The sequence below is a fragment of the Helianthus annuus genome, chromosome 6, assembly GCF_002127325.2.
Source record: "Helianthus annuus cultivar XRQ/B chromosome 6, HanXRQr2.0-SUNRISE, whole genome shotgun sequence".
Lineage (NCBI taxonomy): Eukaryota > Viridiplantae > Streptophyta > Magnoliopsida > Asterales > Asteraceae > Helianthus > Helianthus annuus.
Window position 1 is genome coordinate 142,261,700 of NC_035438.2, and position 19,857 is coordinate 142,281,556.

A 19,857-nucleotide genomic window follows, 5' to 3' on the forward strand; every position below is an offset into this window, starting at 1 on the left:
TAAGTCTAATATACCCCAAACATAAATACTACCATCATAGTTTAAAGCACTTGATGCATTTCATGATAAAGCTATGAAATTTGCATCTTACAAGAAAATCATCCATGACCATAAACAATCAAACACAAACCCAAGAACATTATCCATAATCCTAAACCATTGTCTAATGAATGAAACCATTTGCTAGTACCCTTTTCTTGCAGTCGCACCGCCCATGTAGCTCATCGCCAATGGTGGCTTCTTGTTTTCTTTGCAGCTACTTCTTAGCGAATATCTTTGTGTCGTTGCTGTCTGTCTCCTCTCCATCATCGGGGTCATCATCTTCCTCGCACTCTCAAACTTCTTGACTTCCGCAGTTGTTCTCTTTGCTGACTCGACTCTAACTCCAAGATACTGTTTGCATGGAGTCTTTTTCTCAACCACAGATTCGCCTCGCTTCCTTTTCAGCCTCTCGTTTCTTCTTGCAGAATACTCTTCATAAAACTTGCCCCTTTGAAACAAAGGCCCCTCAGTTACAGATTGATTTGTAGTAGTGGATCCCCACAGAGTATCTTGAACCATCTTCGTTAAGGCGTTTAGTTCACAAGACATCGTGTGGTATTTAGGGTGGAGTTCAGATTCTTCTTTGACCGAAGATTGTTTAGGTAAACGAGACTTTGTTGAAGTGCCTGTAAAATCAAGCAAAACAAATAAAATTGGGGAAAAACACAATGACATAAACTTCAAATAAACACAAATTTGGTGCAGGTGTTAGATTATTGTTATTTTAGCTATAATTTCTAGACCAATTGCACTTGGTATCAACAATTACACAAAATTAGTACTTTCCCAGCTTAAATTTTTTTAAGTTGCAATTTTGATCAGTGGCGAAGGGGCGGGGAGGGGCGCCCGGACCCCCGAACTTTTCGCTTAGTAGTGTTATATATGTAGTTTTCGTATAAAATTTTTTGGGTATATACGTTTTGGACCCCCCGGTTCTATAGAAATTTTTTGGTATATACGGTTTCTTCGAGCCCCCGTCATTCAGGTCAAGCTTCGCCGCTGATTTTGATGGGTAGTAGTAATGCAAGTCTCTAACAATTCATCAACCAATTTAAAGATAAAATCAACTAAAATGAACAAATTATCATCATTTTTTAAACAAAAAAATTCAATAAAGAAACAAAAACCCATCTAGACATTTTCACAAACACTTGGCATGGTAACATATATTAATTAGTTTACCGCATAGAAAAGCCAGAAATCTCTTAACAACTAATCAACCAAGTACAAAAGTAAAGCAACTATAAAGAACAAATTATAATCATTCTTAAACCAAAAGAATGATTTTTTTCAAAGGTTTCTTCTATAAAGAAACAAAAACTCAGCTAGACATTTTCACAAACACCTGTCATGGTATATAAAAAACCCAGAAAAAAGTTGAAGATGAAAGCGGATAAATGGAAGTATGAAAAAAGTACCTGATGGGGTTTGAAGATTAGGTAGAGATGACTGAAGGGGGCAGCGGGGACGAAGCCGGATTGGAGATCTCAACCCTAGAGGTGGTTTCCGATGGGAGCGCATCGTCGTCGTCGGCATGTTGAGAAACAGAGATTTGATTTGAGAAAGAGAGAGAGGTTGAAGAAAGATATGAGTTTAAAATATTGTGTTACTAGAGACGAAAAAGGGAAAAGGGGGAGCGTCTCACCAACGGCTATATCTTTTCATCCAACCGTTCAAAATGATATGAGTCTCCTTCTTTAATTTTAATATTAGAATCTTATCAAAACTCATCAATCAATATCAATATTAATATTAATTAATTAATAATAGTTATAATATAATCAATAATATAAGATAACTAGGTTATGTCAAACAAGTCAGAGGTCCTGTCTGCTGTGTTTAGTCAATACAAAGTTTGGAGGGGTGAAGATTTGCCTTCTGATCGAGTAGTGTCCCTCCGGATTGCTGGTGTACCGGTCCATCTCCGTGATAACTCGGTGTATGAACAGATTGGTAGTCTTTTTGGTAAAGTAGTGAAGGAATCCTCATTTTCTTGGTCCGTATCTGATAACTCGGAGGGTTCAATCCTGGTGCTAGTCCCACTGGGGAAGCGCATTGAAGAGACCGTGGTGCTTAACTGGGCGGAACGTAGGTATGTTTTATGGGTGGCGGAGGATGTTATAGCGTGGAAACCTAGTCTAGATGAAGAAAACCCTTCAACGGAGAATAACTCGGATGAAGAGTCTATGGGTGATTCTGATGGAAACTCTGAAGACGGCGGGAGCGAGGTCGGGTGTAATATGGAGGATGAGGTTGAGGACGGAGAAATAAGGTCTCCGATACATAAATCTCCGGTACCGGTGGTAGTGCCTAGGTCGCCGCCGGAACCTCCATCAATTCCGGTTGATGATCGGTCACAGGAAAATGTTACGTTGGACACTGAACGGTTGCATGAGGCGCATGGAAACCCTACAAACCTTAAAGAAGTAATTAATGGATCTGAGATCCCCGAGAAAGTGGCGGCTGGAGCTACGGATGGTGGACCCCGTCTAGAAGGTTCGTCTGTTGATGGTCTTGGGTCCCACGATAAATCAGTAAATGGTTCTGGTCCTGTGGACCAATTGTTGGATGATGGCCCAACTCCCATTATTGGGCTTGGGAAGAGAAGTAGGGATGATAGGAGCCCACCTTCTACTGGATCGATGCAAGGCCCTCCTATTAGAGGCTTCTATCACAATCCATTACCTGGTGAGATATCCTTTGACCTTAACAAACCTACGTCAGAACATATGTCTTCTAGTGGTGCTCCTGCCGGTGGTAATTTTTCATACCATTCGGAGGTAAATCTGGATGAAGAAAGACTCGGAGATGAGCAGTCCAAGCCGCCGGAAGAATTGAATGATCATCGGCCGGAGCCGGGCGACCCAGACTCGGAAATTTTAAAGGAAGTCCGAGCAACAGTTGATATTGGTTCCAAAATCGGAGTGGATTTGCGTGGATTCGAAGAAGCGGCTAGGGTAATCGTTCTTGGTGAAGGTGTGTCTAATAATTTGAGATGAATTGTTTATCAGTAAACCTTAGGGGTGTGCGGGATTCCCGCAAAGTTGACTGGGTCAGGGGTATTTTAACGTCATATGGAGTTCATTTTTTGGCAATTCAAGAAACTAAACTGGGTCCATCGGCTAATTTTATGTTCAATGGGTTTTGGGGTAGATCGGCATTTAATTTGGAAACTGTCTGGGCGGAAGGCAGATCTGGTGGAATCGCCTGTCTCTGGAATCCGGGTATATTTTCTTGTGAAAGTGTTATTAAGGACCGCCAATTTTTGGTTCTGTCTGGGTCATTGGTTCGAGAAGGGGTCCGTATTAACTTAGTGAATGTGTATGCTTCTAATGACGCTTCCGTTAGAAGGATCTTATGGGATAGGCTGGCTGGTATTAGAAACTCTTTACAAGGTCTGTGGGTGTTCATGGGGGATTTTAATGAAGTCAGGGAAGAATCGGAGAGGTTTAATTCTGAATTCGTTGCTTCTAATGCAGAATCATTCAATCATTTCATTCTATCTGCAGGTCTTAGTGAATATCAGATGGGTGGGGGGCGATTTACATATATATCTGATAGGGGTGATAAGTTGAGTAAATTAGATCGGTTTCTCGTGTGTCTTGGCTTCTTGGAAAGATGGCCAACGGCAACGGTTTTGGCTCTCAACCGCGATGCGTCGGATCATAGGCCGATATTATTATCCACTGTTCCATCGGATTTCGGCCATATCCCATTCCGTTGTTTCAACTCATGGATGGAGATTCCCGGTTTTCTGGATCTAGTGAAACAATTGTGCCAGGAATTTGTATTCAATGGCCCGGCAGATCTGGCCCTCTCTGTTAAGCTCAGATGGTTGAAAAATAAGATTAAGGCTTGGCTGAAGGTTGAACGTGTAAGGTCTGATGGGGTTTACCTAAACAACAAAAACCGAATACGTGACTTGGAAACGTTGGCAGAAATTAGAGCTCTTGACGACGGGGAGCTAGCCGAAAGAGCCGAGTGTATTAACGGAGTCATTGAAGTGGAACGTAGAAAACAAGCGGATAATAGACAGAAATCTCGAGTTAGGTGGGCACTCGAAGGAGATGAAAACTCGGCCTTTTATCATAGTGTTATCAATTCCAACATCAGTAATAACCGCATTAATGGCCTTATGATCAATGGTGAATGGAGCACTGACCCAATTGCTATTAAAGAAGCCTTTTATGAGTTTTTTTCGAATCAATTCGTGGAACCAATGAGTGAAAGGCCATCTATTAACTGTTTTAATTTAGCCTCGATCTCGCCAGCTGAGGCTGATGTTCTTTCTGAACCATTCTCGGCCATGGAGATAAAAGAAGCGATTTGGGATTGTGTTGGGGACCGAGCTCCGGGTCCGGATGGGTTCAACTTCAAGTTTATCAAAAAGAACTGGGAACACTTTCAAAATGATTTCCTCAGATTGTTCCAAGAATTTTATGTCAATGGCTCTATCAATAGATGTTGTTCGTCCTCGTTCATTGCTTTGATCCCGAAAGTTAAAGATCCGTCGTCCCCGTCCAACTTCCGTCCCATAAGCCTGATAGGGGTTGTTAACAAAGCAATTTCAAAGGTGTTGGTGAATAGGCTTCGGAAAGTAGTAGGAAAATTAGTCTCGGAAGAGCAATCCGCCTTTATAGCCGGGAGAAATATTTCGGATGGCCCTTTGATTCTTAACGAAACAATAGCGTGGATGAAGAAAGGCAAAAAAACCGGCATGATATTTAAGGTGGACATCAATAAAGCTTATGACTCTCTAAATTGGAACTTTCTCGACACAATCTTGGCTCAAATGAATTTCCCGTTACGGTGGAGAGGTTGGATAAAGGCTACTCTCATTTCTTCAAGGGCGTCGATCTTGGTGAATGGTTCTCCAACAATGGAGTTTGAATGTTCTCGTGGATTGAGGCAGGGCGATCCATTGTCTCCTTTTTTGTTCGTAATTGCTATGGAGGCCCTTACGGGGATGATGAAAAAGGCACTCTCGATGGGCATTTATAATGGGTTGAGATGTACAGCCAATGGCCCGATATTATCTCATCTTATTTATGCCGATGATGTAGTTTTTGTGGGGGAATGGTCATGTGAAAATGTATCTAATTTGCGCAGAATTTTGAGATGCTTCCATTTGGTCTCCGGTTTGAAGGTGAATCTTGCGAAATGCTCTTTGTTTGGGATTGGGATTAATGAGGCTGAAGTTCAACTTATGGCTGATAATATGGGCTGCAAATCTGGTTCCTTTCCTTTCAAACATCTTGGTCTAGTTGTGGGGGCCAACATGAATCTTGTTCGGAATTGGAAATCGGTTATCGATGTGTTTAAAACCCGTTTATCTCTTTGGAAAGCGAAACATCTTTCTTATGGTGGCAGAATCACGTTGCTTAAATCGGTATTAAACTCCTTACCGACCTACTTTTTCTCCCTATATAAAGCTCCGATTAAAGTTATAGAAATTCTAGAAAGGTTAAGGAGGGTTTTCTTTTGGGGCGGATCGGAAGAAAATTCCAACATGAGTTGGATGGCATGGGAGAAAGTTATCGCGCCAATAGAATATGGTGGTCTAGGCTTCGGGTCTCTTAGGGACGCCAATCTTGCAATGTTATCAAAGTGGTGGTGGAGGTTTAAAACGGATAAAGCGGGTCTTTGGAGGAGAGTCGTTTGGTCGATTCACCATAATAATAGGTCTTGGGCACCTATTCCGGCAAAAATCTCCTTGGCAGGTCCGTGGAAGCATATTGTGGGTATCCAGGGTCCTCTTTCTCAAGCCGGTATCAAGTTGACAGAATCTATTTGGTGCAAAGTGGGCTGCGGAACGAAGGCAGCCTTCTGGCTTGACCTGTGGATCGGTACACAGCCATTGTATTTGATGTTCCCTCTCCTGTTTGCGATCGAAAGTGATAAAGCATGTTGTGTCTCTGACCGAGTTTCTTGGGGATCTAATTCAGTCTCTCTATTTTGGGATTGGAACCGGGAAGTCATGAATGATGACGAGAATACCGAGTTAATGGAGCTATCACTGCTACTATGCGAGTTCATTTCTTGTGGAAGTTCGGATGTCTGGGCGTGGAGTCTCGATAAGTCAGGTTCATTCTCGGTTGCTAGTATCAAAAAATCACTTGCGGATACATCACGGTTGGTTCCGAACTACCTGTTTTCATGGAACAATTATGTACCTAAAAAAGTAGGGGTCGTTCCATGGCGGGCTATATCGGAAAAATTACCGACTAGGTGGGCTTTGGCAGCAAGAAATATTAACATTGGTGATACGAGGTGCTTGTTATGTGACGAACAGGAAGAGACAAGCGAACACTTGTTCGTGTCGTGCCACTTCGCCCAAACAGTTTGGCTAGTTATCGAACAGTGGTGTAAGATCCCCCCGGTGCTTGCCTTTGGTCTAAAAGATGTATTGGAATATCACAACTGGATGCAAGGAAGCAGAAAGAAAAAAAAGGTTCTTAATGCTATCTTTCAGGTTGCGATTTGGAGTATATGGAGGATGCGAAACGATGTCTTGTATGGTCAGGTCTCCCCTAACATCTCTAAGGTCGTGGAAGAAACTAAATCGATGGCGTTTCACTGGATAAAGAATCGGTCGAGATCCCATCATTGGTCATGGGATGATTGGCGAAAATTTAACATTAGTATGTAATGTATTAAGTATTATTATGGTGGTGGTAGGTTGCTAATTCTCTCTGGTGTATTGTACATTTGGCGTCTAGCATCTTGCTAGTTGATATAATAATATTTCTGTTGGCCGTTCAAAAAAAAAAAAGTACACAGGTCAAATAAATGAATTTTATATACTATATCTTTAAAAAACCTCCTTTATTGCATGGGTTGAATAAATATAATTTTATATATTAAATAATAAAAAGTTATATCTATAAGAACCATATTATACGGGTTGAATAAATTTAATTTTATATACCAAATAAAAAATTTATATCTTTAAAACCACGTGTATTACACGGGTTGAATAATGTAATATTGTTTACCAAATAATAAAATAATACAACTTTAAAAAACCTCATTTTTTACACAGGTTGAATAAATGTAATTTTCTCTAATAAATTATAAAAAATATATATTTTTTTTAGTAATGAAAATATAAATATTTCATATATTAATATAAAGTTTGGTTTTCGTGATAAATAATTTGTTTTATTTAAAAATATCTTAAATTAACAATTTAAATTTTAGAATAATATTTTAAATTTAACCTTTTATTTAAAACTTGTAAATGTCACGAAGTCTCAATAAATTTAACCATTTATTTAAAACTTGTAAATGTAGAAATGATAAATAATATTAGTTAATTTTATTTTAAGTTTCGTAAAATCTATTTGATACCAAACTAAACAAAGCGTTCAAATATATAGTTAATATCAAGAGTAAATTACGATTTTGGCCCCTGTGGTTATATCACTTTTAACCTTTTAGCTAAAAAATGAATCTTTTAACATCTGAGCATCCAACGTGTTTTTTTTCTAACCCTTTTGGCCCCTAACACCAACCCCATCCATTTACTTTTAGGGGCCAAAAGGGTTAAGTTTGAATTTGAAGTAAATAGATAAATATAAAAGTAATAATTAAACTAAATAATATTTAGCAGGAGGATTATCTATCTTTTGGCCCCTAACACTAACCTCATCCATTTACTTTTAGTGGCCAAAAGGGTTAGAAAAAAAGACGTTGGGATCCAAAAGGTTTAGAAAAATAGACGTTGAGGGCTCAGATGTTAAAAATTTTCTTTTTGGGCTAAAGGGTAAAAGTGATATAACCACAGGGGCCAAAATCGTAATTTACTCTAATATCAAATTAGATAACTAACTTTGAATTTGAAGTAAATAGATAAATATAAAAGTAATAATTAAACTAAATAATATTTAGCAGGAGGATTATCTATAATTAATTAGAAGAGATTAAACTAAAATAATAATTATCCATAAGACATGGTCTAATATGATGACAAGTGTCCCAAAGTTGGTTTATTTTATTATAGTAGATAGATTTAATTTAGGGGTAATTTCAAATATACTCTTACAAACTTGCAAAATATCACATATACTTATGCAAAATTATAAATACCACATATGCTCTTGCAAAGTAGTTGAAATATCATGTATGCCTAGTTCATTATAAACAATTTAATAAATGACAATTTCACCCTTATTTTTCTAAAATTTTGAAATATCATATCTGGCTTATAAGTTTAAATATTATATTTACTCATTTCATTTCTAGCATAATATATTTAGCTTAAAAATTGTATATGGAGTATACTATTGTTTATGAGTAAAAATAAAAAAAATATAAATAAAAAGGGATAAAAATTAATTTAAGCTAAAAATGTGTTATATAAAAATATTAAGTTAAAAGATGAACATATATGAAAACTTGAAGTTAAAATGATAAGGATAAAATATTAAGTTAAAAGATGAACAGACCGTTCGATCGATCGACCTGAAAGGTAAGAACACTTCAGTATTCTCAAATGCTACAACGAAAACTTCAAAAGTTCAAACCATCATACACAAACACATCAAAGGAAGAAACAATCCACTCGAACAGTCCAACCGATCGAGCCTACCGGCCGATCGGGCGGGCTATCCGAACGGATTGTCCAACCGAACGAACAACCCACCCGATCGAACCTGCCGTTCGATCGACTAGGCTGTTCGACCCGTTTACACTTGTTTCCATTCTATGTGTATTCATCGTTATGCTATCGAACTGTTCAGGCTAACCCTACTCTCAAGCGCTCCCTTCAATCCATGAACCAATCGCTGTGAGTATACTCGATCCCTTTTTGCTTTTAGCACTTTTGGGTGTTACATACGTTACTTATCAAAATCACCATCAAACACACTACTCAATTATTTGAACGCTAACCGATTTGCATGTATTACGTGACTAAATGAATGCTTGTTGATTGTGCTTACACGTGGAATGCTGTCTACCTGCCTTAACGACGTAGTACTATAGTTTGGACTCAGCACCCGTTCACACGGGGGTTGTTAAGGACAATTACTTGCATGGATTACGGTGGTAATCATGTATTACGAACCGTCTCGGACGGTCAACCCACAGTCATTGGTATCGATAGGTCCATGTCGATAATTAACATGCTTCGTTTTCCTCTGTGTACGAGCTGGTTACGCGTAAACTATTTGAACTCTATATGCGATATCAAACTTGTATGCTCACCTTTACATTTATGTATTGACTGTATTTTAACGTATGTGACAGGTGTATAAGATGTTTGCTTGCTAGGAAAGCGAGGCTAGAATAAAGCTCTAGAGGCCCCCAACAAATAGTTGTCTGCCAGGAAAGAGCAACTAGAGCATAGTTGTCTGTAGATCTTGTCAGGCTGGGTCTTTAGGAGCATTTGAACAATATTTATGTTTTGTATTAATTTAAATCTGAGTTGTCGGAACGGAATTACTTGTTTGGATGTCATCTGTAATAAGGTATTTGTTTATTCGAGATACGGTATGGGACGTATCTTTAACTGAATTACATAGATATCTGTTATGGAAACTTCTGGACAATCTGTTTCGCTCAGTGCCATGCCCCTATGATTCCGCCATCGGTTGGGGTGTGACAGATTGGTATCAGAGCCATAACTATAGGGAATTAGGCAAGACACAACCTAGTCCGGGTCGATGTCTTAGAGACCTAGACTATAGTTGGGAACCAGCAAGACTCAGTTAGGTGTTGTAACCAGATACCCTCGCTAGCACTGCACTCGAATTTTTGACTAAGGTCGAGCGATTTAGTTAGGAATAGGTGTGAAAGCCGCAAACTCCCGGCTAGATTACTGGACTAATGTCGATTTCATCAATTTACCTATGATTTCCTCACGATTTTCGAACAACAAACGAGGAGAATTATACCAAATCAGGAGGGAAATCCATATTTTGATGAATAATCTCCTCGAATTTTACTAAAACAAGGAAGAAATTGCTAAGCCAGGGGTGAACCGAACCTTGGCAACTTATTCCAACTTTTACTCATATCACCAAAGCCTCGACGGACTCCAACGACCTGAACTCACCTGTATGACTTAAGGAAAACGTGTTGAATGCCCAAGAATCGAGGCAGAAACGCGATCCCGAAAGGCGAAAAATGATGACAAGTCTATTGTGAATAGTCGAATCGCTTTGGGTAGTCAATGTCTAGTAGCCACAGACAATCCATTACCTCGATTTTATGCATTCCGATTCTGAGCCCGCAACTGCCTACTCTGAAGCTTCATCGATTTTTATGTGTTTTATGTGTATTTGCCTGTTTATGTGTTTAATTTTGATGTTCGCTCGATTTTTGCTATCACTTCGATCAACACACACGACTCGTATTGCTATCCTACCTCAAAACGCTAACAAGTCGTTGCAATTCTATACAGTACTATAATGCGATATACGCTATACTATCCTCGACATGCTATACGATTATACGAAACTACTCGATATGCTATACGAACGACACGCGAGCTTTGAATGATAGGTTTCTGTATTCTGACTGCTTCTGTGTTTAAATGTATGTGTGCTTCTGTGTTTATGTGTCTCTGTGCTCTACGTGCCTATATGTAACATTTGTGCTTGTAATCATTGTGAACAGTTCAGTTATCAATAAAACAATGTTATTTGATCCCAATGTTTGTTTGGTTGTGTTTTACATTTTTCATGTTTTGACTTTTGTTCAATTTCAAACTCTACATCGCTTTCTGGAGAGTTATACGCTAACTGGTACTTAAACGTACTCAGTTTAATGCGACAAATACTCTGGAACATCAACATATACTCAACATACCTTAAATAACCTTTACATAACTTAGAAATAAGTTTTGAAGGCTTTGGTATAGCAAAAACGAGTTAATTCGCTTACAGGGACTAAAATTGACAAACTGCGAAAGTATGCCAATTTGAACTGTAACGAACATTCCGGAACATGTCCATAAGTTAAACATACCATAAATATCCTTTACATAGCTTAGAAATAGGCTTTGAGGGGTTTGGTATGCTAAAACAAACTTTTGGATCATTCAGGGACTAAAAGTGTCAAAAAGTGCACAAGTTTGCACTTTCGCGCATAACTTACGTTCTGGATACACCCGGACATCCAAAAACTTATGTAAGCATCCTTATATTATGCCTTAGTGTTTGGCATGAGAAAAATCCATTCGTCGCGTCATTTGGATCATCTTTCGCGCTTATGCGCATTCCGTCGTAATTAAGCGAACATCGCGATCGTACGGCCAAACGAACCAACATCCGGAACATTTTTGAGCATGTTTCATGTCCACAATGTTTAGGCATCATTTTAGGGCCTTAAAGTTGGCTTTACGGGCCTTAGAACTGTCAGAAATGGCTTAAATACGCAACAGGGACCAAAACTGTCATTTTTCAAAGTATATGCAGATCAGACGGGCTCAGGCGGCCCGCCTGAGTTTTTGCATATCCTGACGCGGGCCGCGTGGGACTATCAGACAGATTCAATGTATGCATTTAATGCAGTTGGCCTTTCGTTCGATCAAGGGGCGATGCCCTTTCACCCAATCAAGAGCCAAGGGGCATTTTCTGACTTACCACAACATTTCGACAAGTGTACGCACGAGATCGCGGCACGATATTCGATAAACGATCCTAACGCTTCCACTTTTCCTATAGATACCCCCCCTTTGTTCCAAAAACCCACACAATCTGATCTTAAGGCTCTAAGTTGGAACCATTGTTTCATACCTGAGCTATTTGATCTAGATTAGCACTCGGGGACCCTCCGTAAGTCTTCTTTCGCTCTTTTATTCGCTTTTCGAGTCCGAAAGTCAACGTTTTGTTGACTTTCTGCATTGACCAGCTTATGGTCGATGCGAAGTTCATGGAACTTCATAACGTGAGCGTGATCACGATGGTTATAGTCCGTAGTGACTATACCTACTGATCACCACGTTATCTAGGCTCAGTGACGAGTCGTAGTTTCGGCCAAAATGTGCATTCTTGCATATTTTGTAACCAAACTACTCGTGGGCATCAAAGCCGTTTGTTTTGATGTCAAACCTGTTTTCAAACTTAGTTAAGCATGTTCTAACATGCTTAGCTCGTCACTTTTAGTTTAGTGCTTATATAGGGTCGTAAGGTAAGCGATCTAAACCATCGCTTATACTTTCGAACCCGACCCATTTGGTCGATCATTAGGATCCGACCAAACACTTTAGGTGGCCATAGTTGTAACCTTCCGGGGTTATACCTAGTGGTCACGATGTTAGGCGTTCCAGACGCGTTCTACGCGAACGACGCGTAAGGTAGCATAAGCTACCTAAACGGGTCGTGATGGACCGTAAGCACTTAGGTTAAGTTTCATTTTAGTATGTAGGCTTTGTTAAACCATATTACACGAGTCTCCATACTCGTTTGGTTTACGAACCCGCGTACTATCCAATCCTTCCGATTTGGTCCGGTATATTAACATAGCTACCTATTAGGTGCCGTTTGATATCCCGTGATCTTTAGCATTATCTGGTTATTATACAAGAACTCCAAAGCAATCTCAGGTGAGTACATTGAACCCCTCTTTTACTGTTTTCCAAACTGTTTTGGGGTGAAACACATGTGCCTATCTGTTACATTCATGCTTTCCATGTTTTCACATAATATGCCTGCTATGTTATTAGTACATTATAGCACATGATTTCATTACATTTTATGCTATGTATGCCCATTGTGTGCGTACTTAGTACATTGATTTACATTACATTTCTGTTGCATATGTTTACTCAGCATATGGACACATTGATTTACATGAACATTTCCGTTGCATATGTTTACTCAGCATATGGACACATTGATTTACATGAACATTTCTGTTGCATATGTTTACTCAGCATATGGACACATTGATTTACATGAACGTTTCTGCTGCATATGTTTACTCAGCATATGGGCACATTGATTTACATAAACATTTCTGCTTCGTAAGTTTACTTAGCATACTTAGTACAATTGTTTACATCACATGCCTTCATTTTGTTATGACATTTGGTTTCTTTAACATGGGACAATACATTCATTAACATTAGCTACGCCGTTCGTTAGTAGGTAGTGGTACCATAGGAATTGACAACTCCCATTCCTGAAGTCCTGGGTTTGATAGGACTGGAAGGAGTGACCGAATTCGATATACATAACTTAGATAAACCTTTAATTTGTTTAAGGGTTTATCTCCGCAGTCTCAAGGCTTGGATGTATGCATAGTTTACAATACCACATAAATGTTAATATCAAATAGAGCATGCATTTTTCCACAGAACATAACGTTGATTTAAACCACGTGTTACTTCAACGACTTGTTTTGTGCATTTTACAAATGGTTTAAGTTGATACATTTCGCTTACCATACATGATACATTTTGGGATGCACATTACATGATTTACATTGAACATAAACACGTCGACATTGACATACACATTTGGTGGTTTACATTTGAACATAAACATTTGACATGGTTTACACAATAACACTTGACATTTGGTTTACACATGAACAATTTACATGGTGGATTGGTTTGGGTAAATGATTTAAGTAACGTGGCATATGTAATATGATACAAACATGGTGGATACGCCGCTGGTACTTCCTATATATAAATGTTTGTATAATATTACATATCGTGGCGTTATCTAAGTCATTTCAGTTTAGACACATTACATTTTACATAAATAACATATTCTTCACAAGACATTATTTTCACAAACAACTTATCTTATTCAACTCATTTTACTTGGTTATTCGTTTAACCTTGCACTTATCTATACATATCATTTGATGTTATCGTTTTTCAAATGGTTTACAAAGCAAGACAAATTACAAGGTTCATGACTGACTGTTATTAAACATTCTTTAAACTCAAGTCATGAATCCCATTTTCACAAAACCTATGTATCTCACAGGCATTTTTATGCTGACGTACCTACTTTCACATGTGTTTTCAGGAGCTGTTCCATAGGACGATGAACACGACACTAGGGCGGACCCGTGCCTTAGAGACTAAAAACTGAAGATAAAACTAGAATAACTGTGTTTTGAATTCTGTACTTCCTTTTAAGACAATGTAACACCCTTGTTTAATAAATAAAATGTAACTTCAATTTCCATGGTTGTATAACAATTAATTCTGTCCACAACACTCCCCGGCGTTTCCGCCGCGGTTGCATGTTATACGCGGCCGGGGTGTGACACTATATGTTTCTGTGATTACGTGAATCTGTGGTTATGTGCCTACGTGTTTGTGTGATGCATGTTTCGGCGTGTTTCTAAGCTTTAAGTAAGTAGTAGATGTGTGAGGTGAGATTCAATTACGTTGTGTTGAGTCCTGTGACGATGCCTGTTGCAGACCATGTCGTCGTCTGGATCCCGACACCATCTGACCCGCCAAGAGAAGAGTGACAAGCGTCTCGATACTCTCATCGCAAAGAGTGTGGCAAAAGCTGTAAGCGACGCATATGAAAATGCTAGCAAGTCGTCTGAAGAGTCGCGAACCAACGCTCCCAAAGATGCTAGCAAGACTGGTTTCAGCTTCAAACAATTTAAAGCATGCGGACCCAAGGAATTCACCGGAGAAGATGGCCTTACCGCCATGTTTCAATGGTTCGATTTAGTTGAAGTCACTCTGCGCCAAAGCGGTTGTCCTGAGAATCTCCGCACCCTCAATGCTACAGGCGTCTTCCAGTCCCAAGCCCTAGACTGGTGGACGGCCGAACGAAACAAGCGCGGAAATGATGCAGCTTATGAGCTGACTTGGGAGGAGTTAAAGGCAATTATGATGGACGAATTTTGCCCTCCCCATGAACGCCAAAAGCTGGAGGATGAGTTTTGGAACATCAAGCAGAAGGACGGAGACAACGCTGCTTTAACTGCACGCTTTAAGCAGCTCAGCATCATCTGTCCCGATCAGATCAAGACTCCAGACATGGCCATCAAGAAGTATATTCGAGATCTACCCGATTGTGTAGCCGACTTTGTTCACGCCGCCAAGACATCGTCAATTGAGGAGACCTACTTGCTTGCCGCCGAGATCAATGACAAACGAGTAAAATCTGGTTTCTGGGATAAGCCATCCAAGTCTCTGCACCAAGCCACCGCCACGTCAACCGTCGACACCACCACTGCTCAACCCTCCAAGTCGTCAAGAAGAAGGAAGAAGCACAACAACAACAACAACAGCTCCAGCAACAAGAACTGTGCTGTGACAACAACTGCTGCCCCTCTGCAAGCCGTACCGGCTCAGCAGCAGTCTCACCACCGACAAGCTCCAGTGATCAATGCGCCGCCAGCTAAGCGCGCTTACACAGGCCCCCACCCGCTCTGCCCGACATGTTTATACCATCATCCGATGGGAGTCGCCTGTCGTTTCTGCGCCCACTGCAAACTCTACGGCCATTTCACTGCGAACTGCCGCTATGGTCCCCGTCAAGCCCCAGTTCAAGCCGTCGCTCATCAAGCTCTACTTCCAGCCCCTCAAGGCCAACCTGCAGATCAAGCACCCGCGGTCAATGCCCGAGTCTGCTTTGCATGTGGTGACCCAAACCACTTTGCAAATATCTGCCCAAACCGGGTTGTGTAGCAGGAACCCCAGCAGCAGCAGCAGCAACAGCAGCCTCAGCAGCAACAACAAGCAGCCCGTGCCAGAACCTTTAACATCAATGCCCGTCAAGCCCAGGCTGACAACAACGTGGTTAATGGTACGTTCCTTGTGAATGGTATTTATGCATCATGTTTGTTTAATACTGGAGCCGATAACTGCTTTGTGACGTTTGAATTCGAGAAGCTCCTTAGTCGTAAGCGTTCTTATCTTCCCTCGTCATTCAAAGTCAAAGTTGCTACTGGAAGAACCGTCGCGGTTAACTCTGTTCTCCGTGATTGTACTCTCGAGCTCAACAATCACCTCTTTCCAATCGACCTTATTCCGATGCAACTCGGAAGTTTTGACGTCATAGTAGGCATGGACTTTCTTCGCGAAAACCATGCTGAAGTTGTATGCTTCGAAAAGATGATTCGATTCTCACTCGCGAATGGAGATTTATTGTGTGTGTACGGTGAGACAGCTTCGAAAGGTCTTAAACTTATGTCATGCGTCCAAGCTAGCAAGTATCTCCGCAAAGAATACAACGCGTTCTTGGCCAACATTGTAGTAGCGGAGAAGGAAAAGAAAAAGAAGGTTGAAGTCAAAGACGTTCCAGTGGTTCGTGAATTTCCTCAGGTGTTCCCTGATGATCTTCCTGGACTACCGCCAAGTCGTGATATCGACTTTCGTATTGACCTCATTCCTGGAGCTAACCTTGTTGCCAAAGCCCCTTATCGACTTGCCCCATCCGAAATGAGGGAACTCTCAAACCAACTCCAGGAGTTACTTGAAAAAGGCCTTATTCGCCCGAGCACCTCTCCTTGGGGCGCGCCAGTCCTTTTCGTCAAAAAGAAGGATGGGTCGTTCAGGATGTGCATCGACTATCGGGAATTGAATAAGCTGACCATCAAGAACCGTTACCCTTTGCCTCGAATCGATGACTTATTTGATCAGCTGCAAGGTGCCAGGTGTTTCTCGAAAATCGATCTACGTTCAGGCTACCATCAGTTGCGCATACAAGAAGAAGATGTACCAAAAACAGCCTTTCGCACTCGATACGGCCACTATGAGTTCGTTGTTATGCATTTTGGTCTAACCAACGCACCCGCGGTTTTTATGGATCTGATGAATCGCGTGTGTAAGCCTTATCTTGACCGTTTCGTCATTGTGTTCATCGACGATGTCCTGATTTATTCCAGATCGAAAGCCGAACACGCGCAACATCTACGTTTGGTCCTCGAGTTACTCTAGGGGAACCAAGTCTACGCCAAATTCTCCAAGTGTGAATTCTAGTTGGAGGAGGTTCAGTTTCTGGGTCACATCGTGAATAGTCAGGGTATCCATGTCGATCCCGCAAAGATTGAAGCAGTTAAAAGCTGGATTACGCCAAAGAACTCGTCTGAAGTCCGATCATTCCTCAGATTAGCGGGTTATTATCGCCGATTTATCGAAGGATTCTCTTAGCCCTCGCTATGCCGCTTACCGCTCTTACCCATAAAGACAGGTCTTTTGTTTGGGGAACTGAACAAGAGTCTGCTTTTCAGACCCTTAAGCGCAAGCTCTGCAATGCTCCCGTTCTCACGTTGCCGGACGGAAACGACGATTTCATTGTCTACTGTGATGCTTCTAACCTAGGTCTCGGCTGTGTCCTCATGCAACGAGACAAGGTTATAGCTTACGCATCTTGTCAGCTCAAAATCCATGAGAAGAACTATACGACCCACGATCTCGAGCTAGGCGCAGTTGTTTTTGCATTGAAGATTTGGCGACACTACCTGTATGGTACCAAGTGTACGATCTTCACCGATCACAGGAGTTTACAACACATCTTTAATCAAAAAGAACTTAACATGCGTCAACGCCGATGGGTAGAACTTCTTAACGATTACGACTGTGAGATTCGTTATCACCCAGGCAAGGCAAATGTTGTTGCCGACGCACTCAGCAGACGGAGTTATTTGCTTAGTATTCGCAATACCCAAGCCCAGCACAACCTCGAAGCTCTTATCCGCGAAGCTCAGCATGCTTGTTTCAACGAACGCACTTTGAAGAAAGAAAGAATCTACCACGATGGAGCTCAACTTGTAAGCAAAGCAGATGGGATCTTCTATTATCTGGACCGAATCTGGATCCCTAAGCGGACTGAACTGCGAAAGATTATAATGAATGAAGCCCACAAGTCCCGATACTCTATTCATCCCGGTGCCGATAAAATGTATCAGGACCTTCGTTACAAGTACTAGTGGCCGGGTATGAAACGGGATATCGCTCTCTATGTTGGAGGTTGCCTGACTTGTGCAAGAGTCAAGGCTGAACATCAACGACCTTCCGGCTTACGCGAACAACCTCCAATCCCTATACGGAAGTGGGAGAGTATAGCTATGGATTTCATAACCAAACTTCCGCCCACGCCATCAGGTCACGACATCATTTGGGTTATAGTAGATCGTCTGACCAAATTAGCCCACTTTTTGCCAATACGGGAAGACTACAAGGTAGAACGACTGGCCCAAATCTACACCGACGAGATCATTTGTAATCATGGTATGCCTCGTGACATCATTTCAGACCGTGACGCTCGGTTCACTTCGCGATTGTGGGAAACGTTTCAAGCGGCCCTTGGTACGTCGCTTAATCTGAGTACTGCATTCCATCCTCAAACTGACGGACAGACTGAAAGAACGATCCGTACTCTTGAAGACATGCTCCGCGCATGTGTTATTGATTTCGGTGGTAGTTCGAACAAACATCTGCCGCTAGTCGAATTCTCGTACAACAACAGCTATAGCATACAAATGGCACCATTCGAGGCCCTGTATGGAAGAAGATGTCGTTCGCCTATTGTGTGGCACGAGATCGGTCATTCGCAATTAACCGGTCCCGAGATACTACAAGAAACGACTGACAAAATCCTCCAGATCCGTGACAACTTGGCAAATGCCAGGGATAGACAGAAAAGTTACGCCGATAGAAGACGCAAGCCCCTTGAATTTGACGTTGGCGACTACGTACTCCTAAAGGTATCCCCTTGGAAGGGTGTAGTCAGATTCGGCAAGAAAGGGAAACTAGCGCCTCGATATGTTGGACCTTTTAAGATTCTGGAAAGGATCGGAAAAGTCGCCTACAAACTCGAACTACCGGAGGAACTCAGTAACGTCCACCCGACTTTCCATGTGTCAAACCTCCGAAAGTGCCTAGCTGATCATGATTTGATTGTACCTCTCGACGATCTTCAGGTCAACGAAACGCTACACTTCTTGGAAAAGTCTGTCGAAATCATGGATCGCCAAACCAAGCAGCTCAGGCGCTCTCGCATGTGACAACTCAAGTTTCCAAGATTCCATCTTCGCACTATTGCACGTTAATTGTTTTGATTGTTCGTTGACTTGTTTGTTTCGCAACTGTACACGTTGTAATATGTTAAATCGTACTGTGAGGGATATGTTTTAAATGTGGCGTGCATTATATCTGAAGTGAAGGTTAGTATTATATTTAGAATTACTATTCTGTTGTTTAATTAAATCATGCCAAGCACACCCTCACCCATGAAATCACACTTAGCCGAAAACACAAGTGTGTTCGTCCAAGCAATGGCCAGCGAAATCAAAGTGGGCTTTCGGCCCAGTAGTGTTTGGTTATCAAGTGTTCATCAAACTGTTGTATATGGCTTTTTTTTTATGTTTCCACAAGCCCACATCGAGCCCACCCCCATCTATTATTTACGTGTAACCAATTCATAATTCCACAACTGATTGCAAACCCTACGCTCATCTAATCATTACGGCAGTGGAGCCCTTCTCATTGAAACCCTGTGACCTCTTTAATCTATACACTTGCATTCGGTTAGTAAGTTATATTGTTAATCCATTTGTTGCTTTTAATGATCGATTTTAATGTTTCTATTCATGATTAATGTCGTGTGGTAAGGATAATCATAAAGTGAATGATGACTGATGCATAACTAGATCTTCATGTATTGTTGGCTATATTTACTCCTGATGGGTATGCGATCATATATTATTTGAGTAGATGTCCAATGTTTCTGTTATGGTTATGAATGATTTATTGTTATGTGGCAGCATGTTTGGTCCAATAGTAATAAAGGGAAAATGGCGGCTAGTATTTTCTTTGGTATATGTGTATTTGGTATATGTGTATTGTCAGTAGCTATATTTGGTTGAAGTAATGTGTGCCCA

The 19,857-nt window shown here is 40.9% G+C and overlaps 1 protein-coding gene across 1 annotated transcript; it reads right to left on the minus strand.

Annotated features, from left to right (window-relative positions):
- Window positions 1–1,682, minus strand: LOC110865913. Its single transcript, XM_022115246.2, has 2 exons — window positions 1,461–1,682; window positions 1–668 (listed from the first exon to the last, which is right to left on the minus strand). The coding sequence occupies exons 1-2, from the start codon at window positions 1,576–1,578 to the stop codon at window positions 184–186; spliced, it is 603 nt and encodes a 200-aa protein (XP_021970938.1). The 5' UTR covers window positions 1,579–1,682; the 3' UTR covers window positions 1–183.
- Between the last annotated feature and the right edge of the window lie 18,175 nt (window positions 1,683–19,857).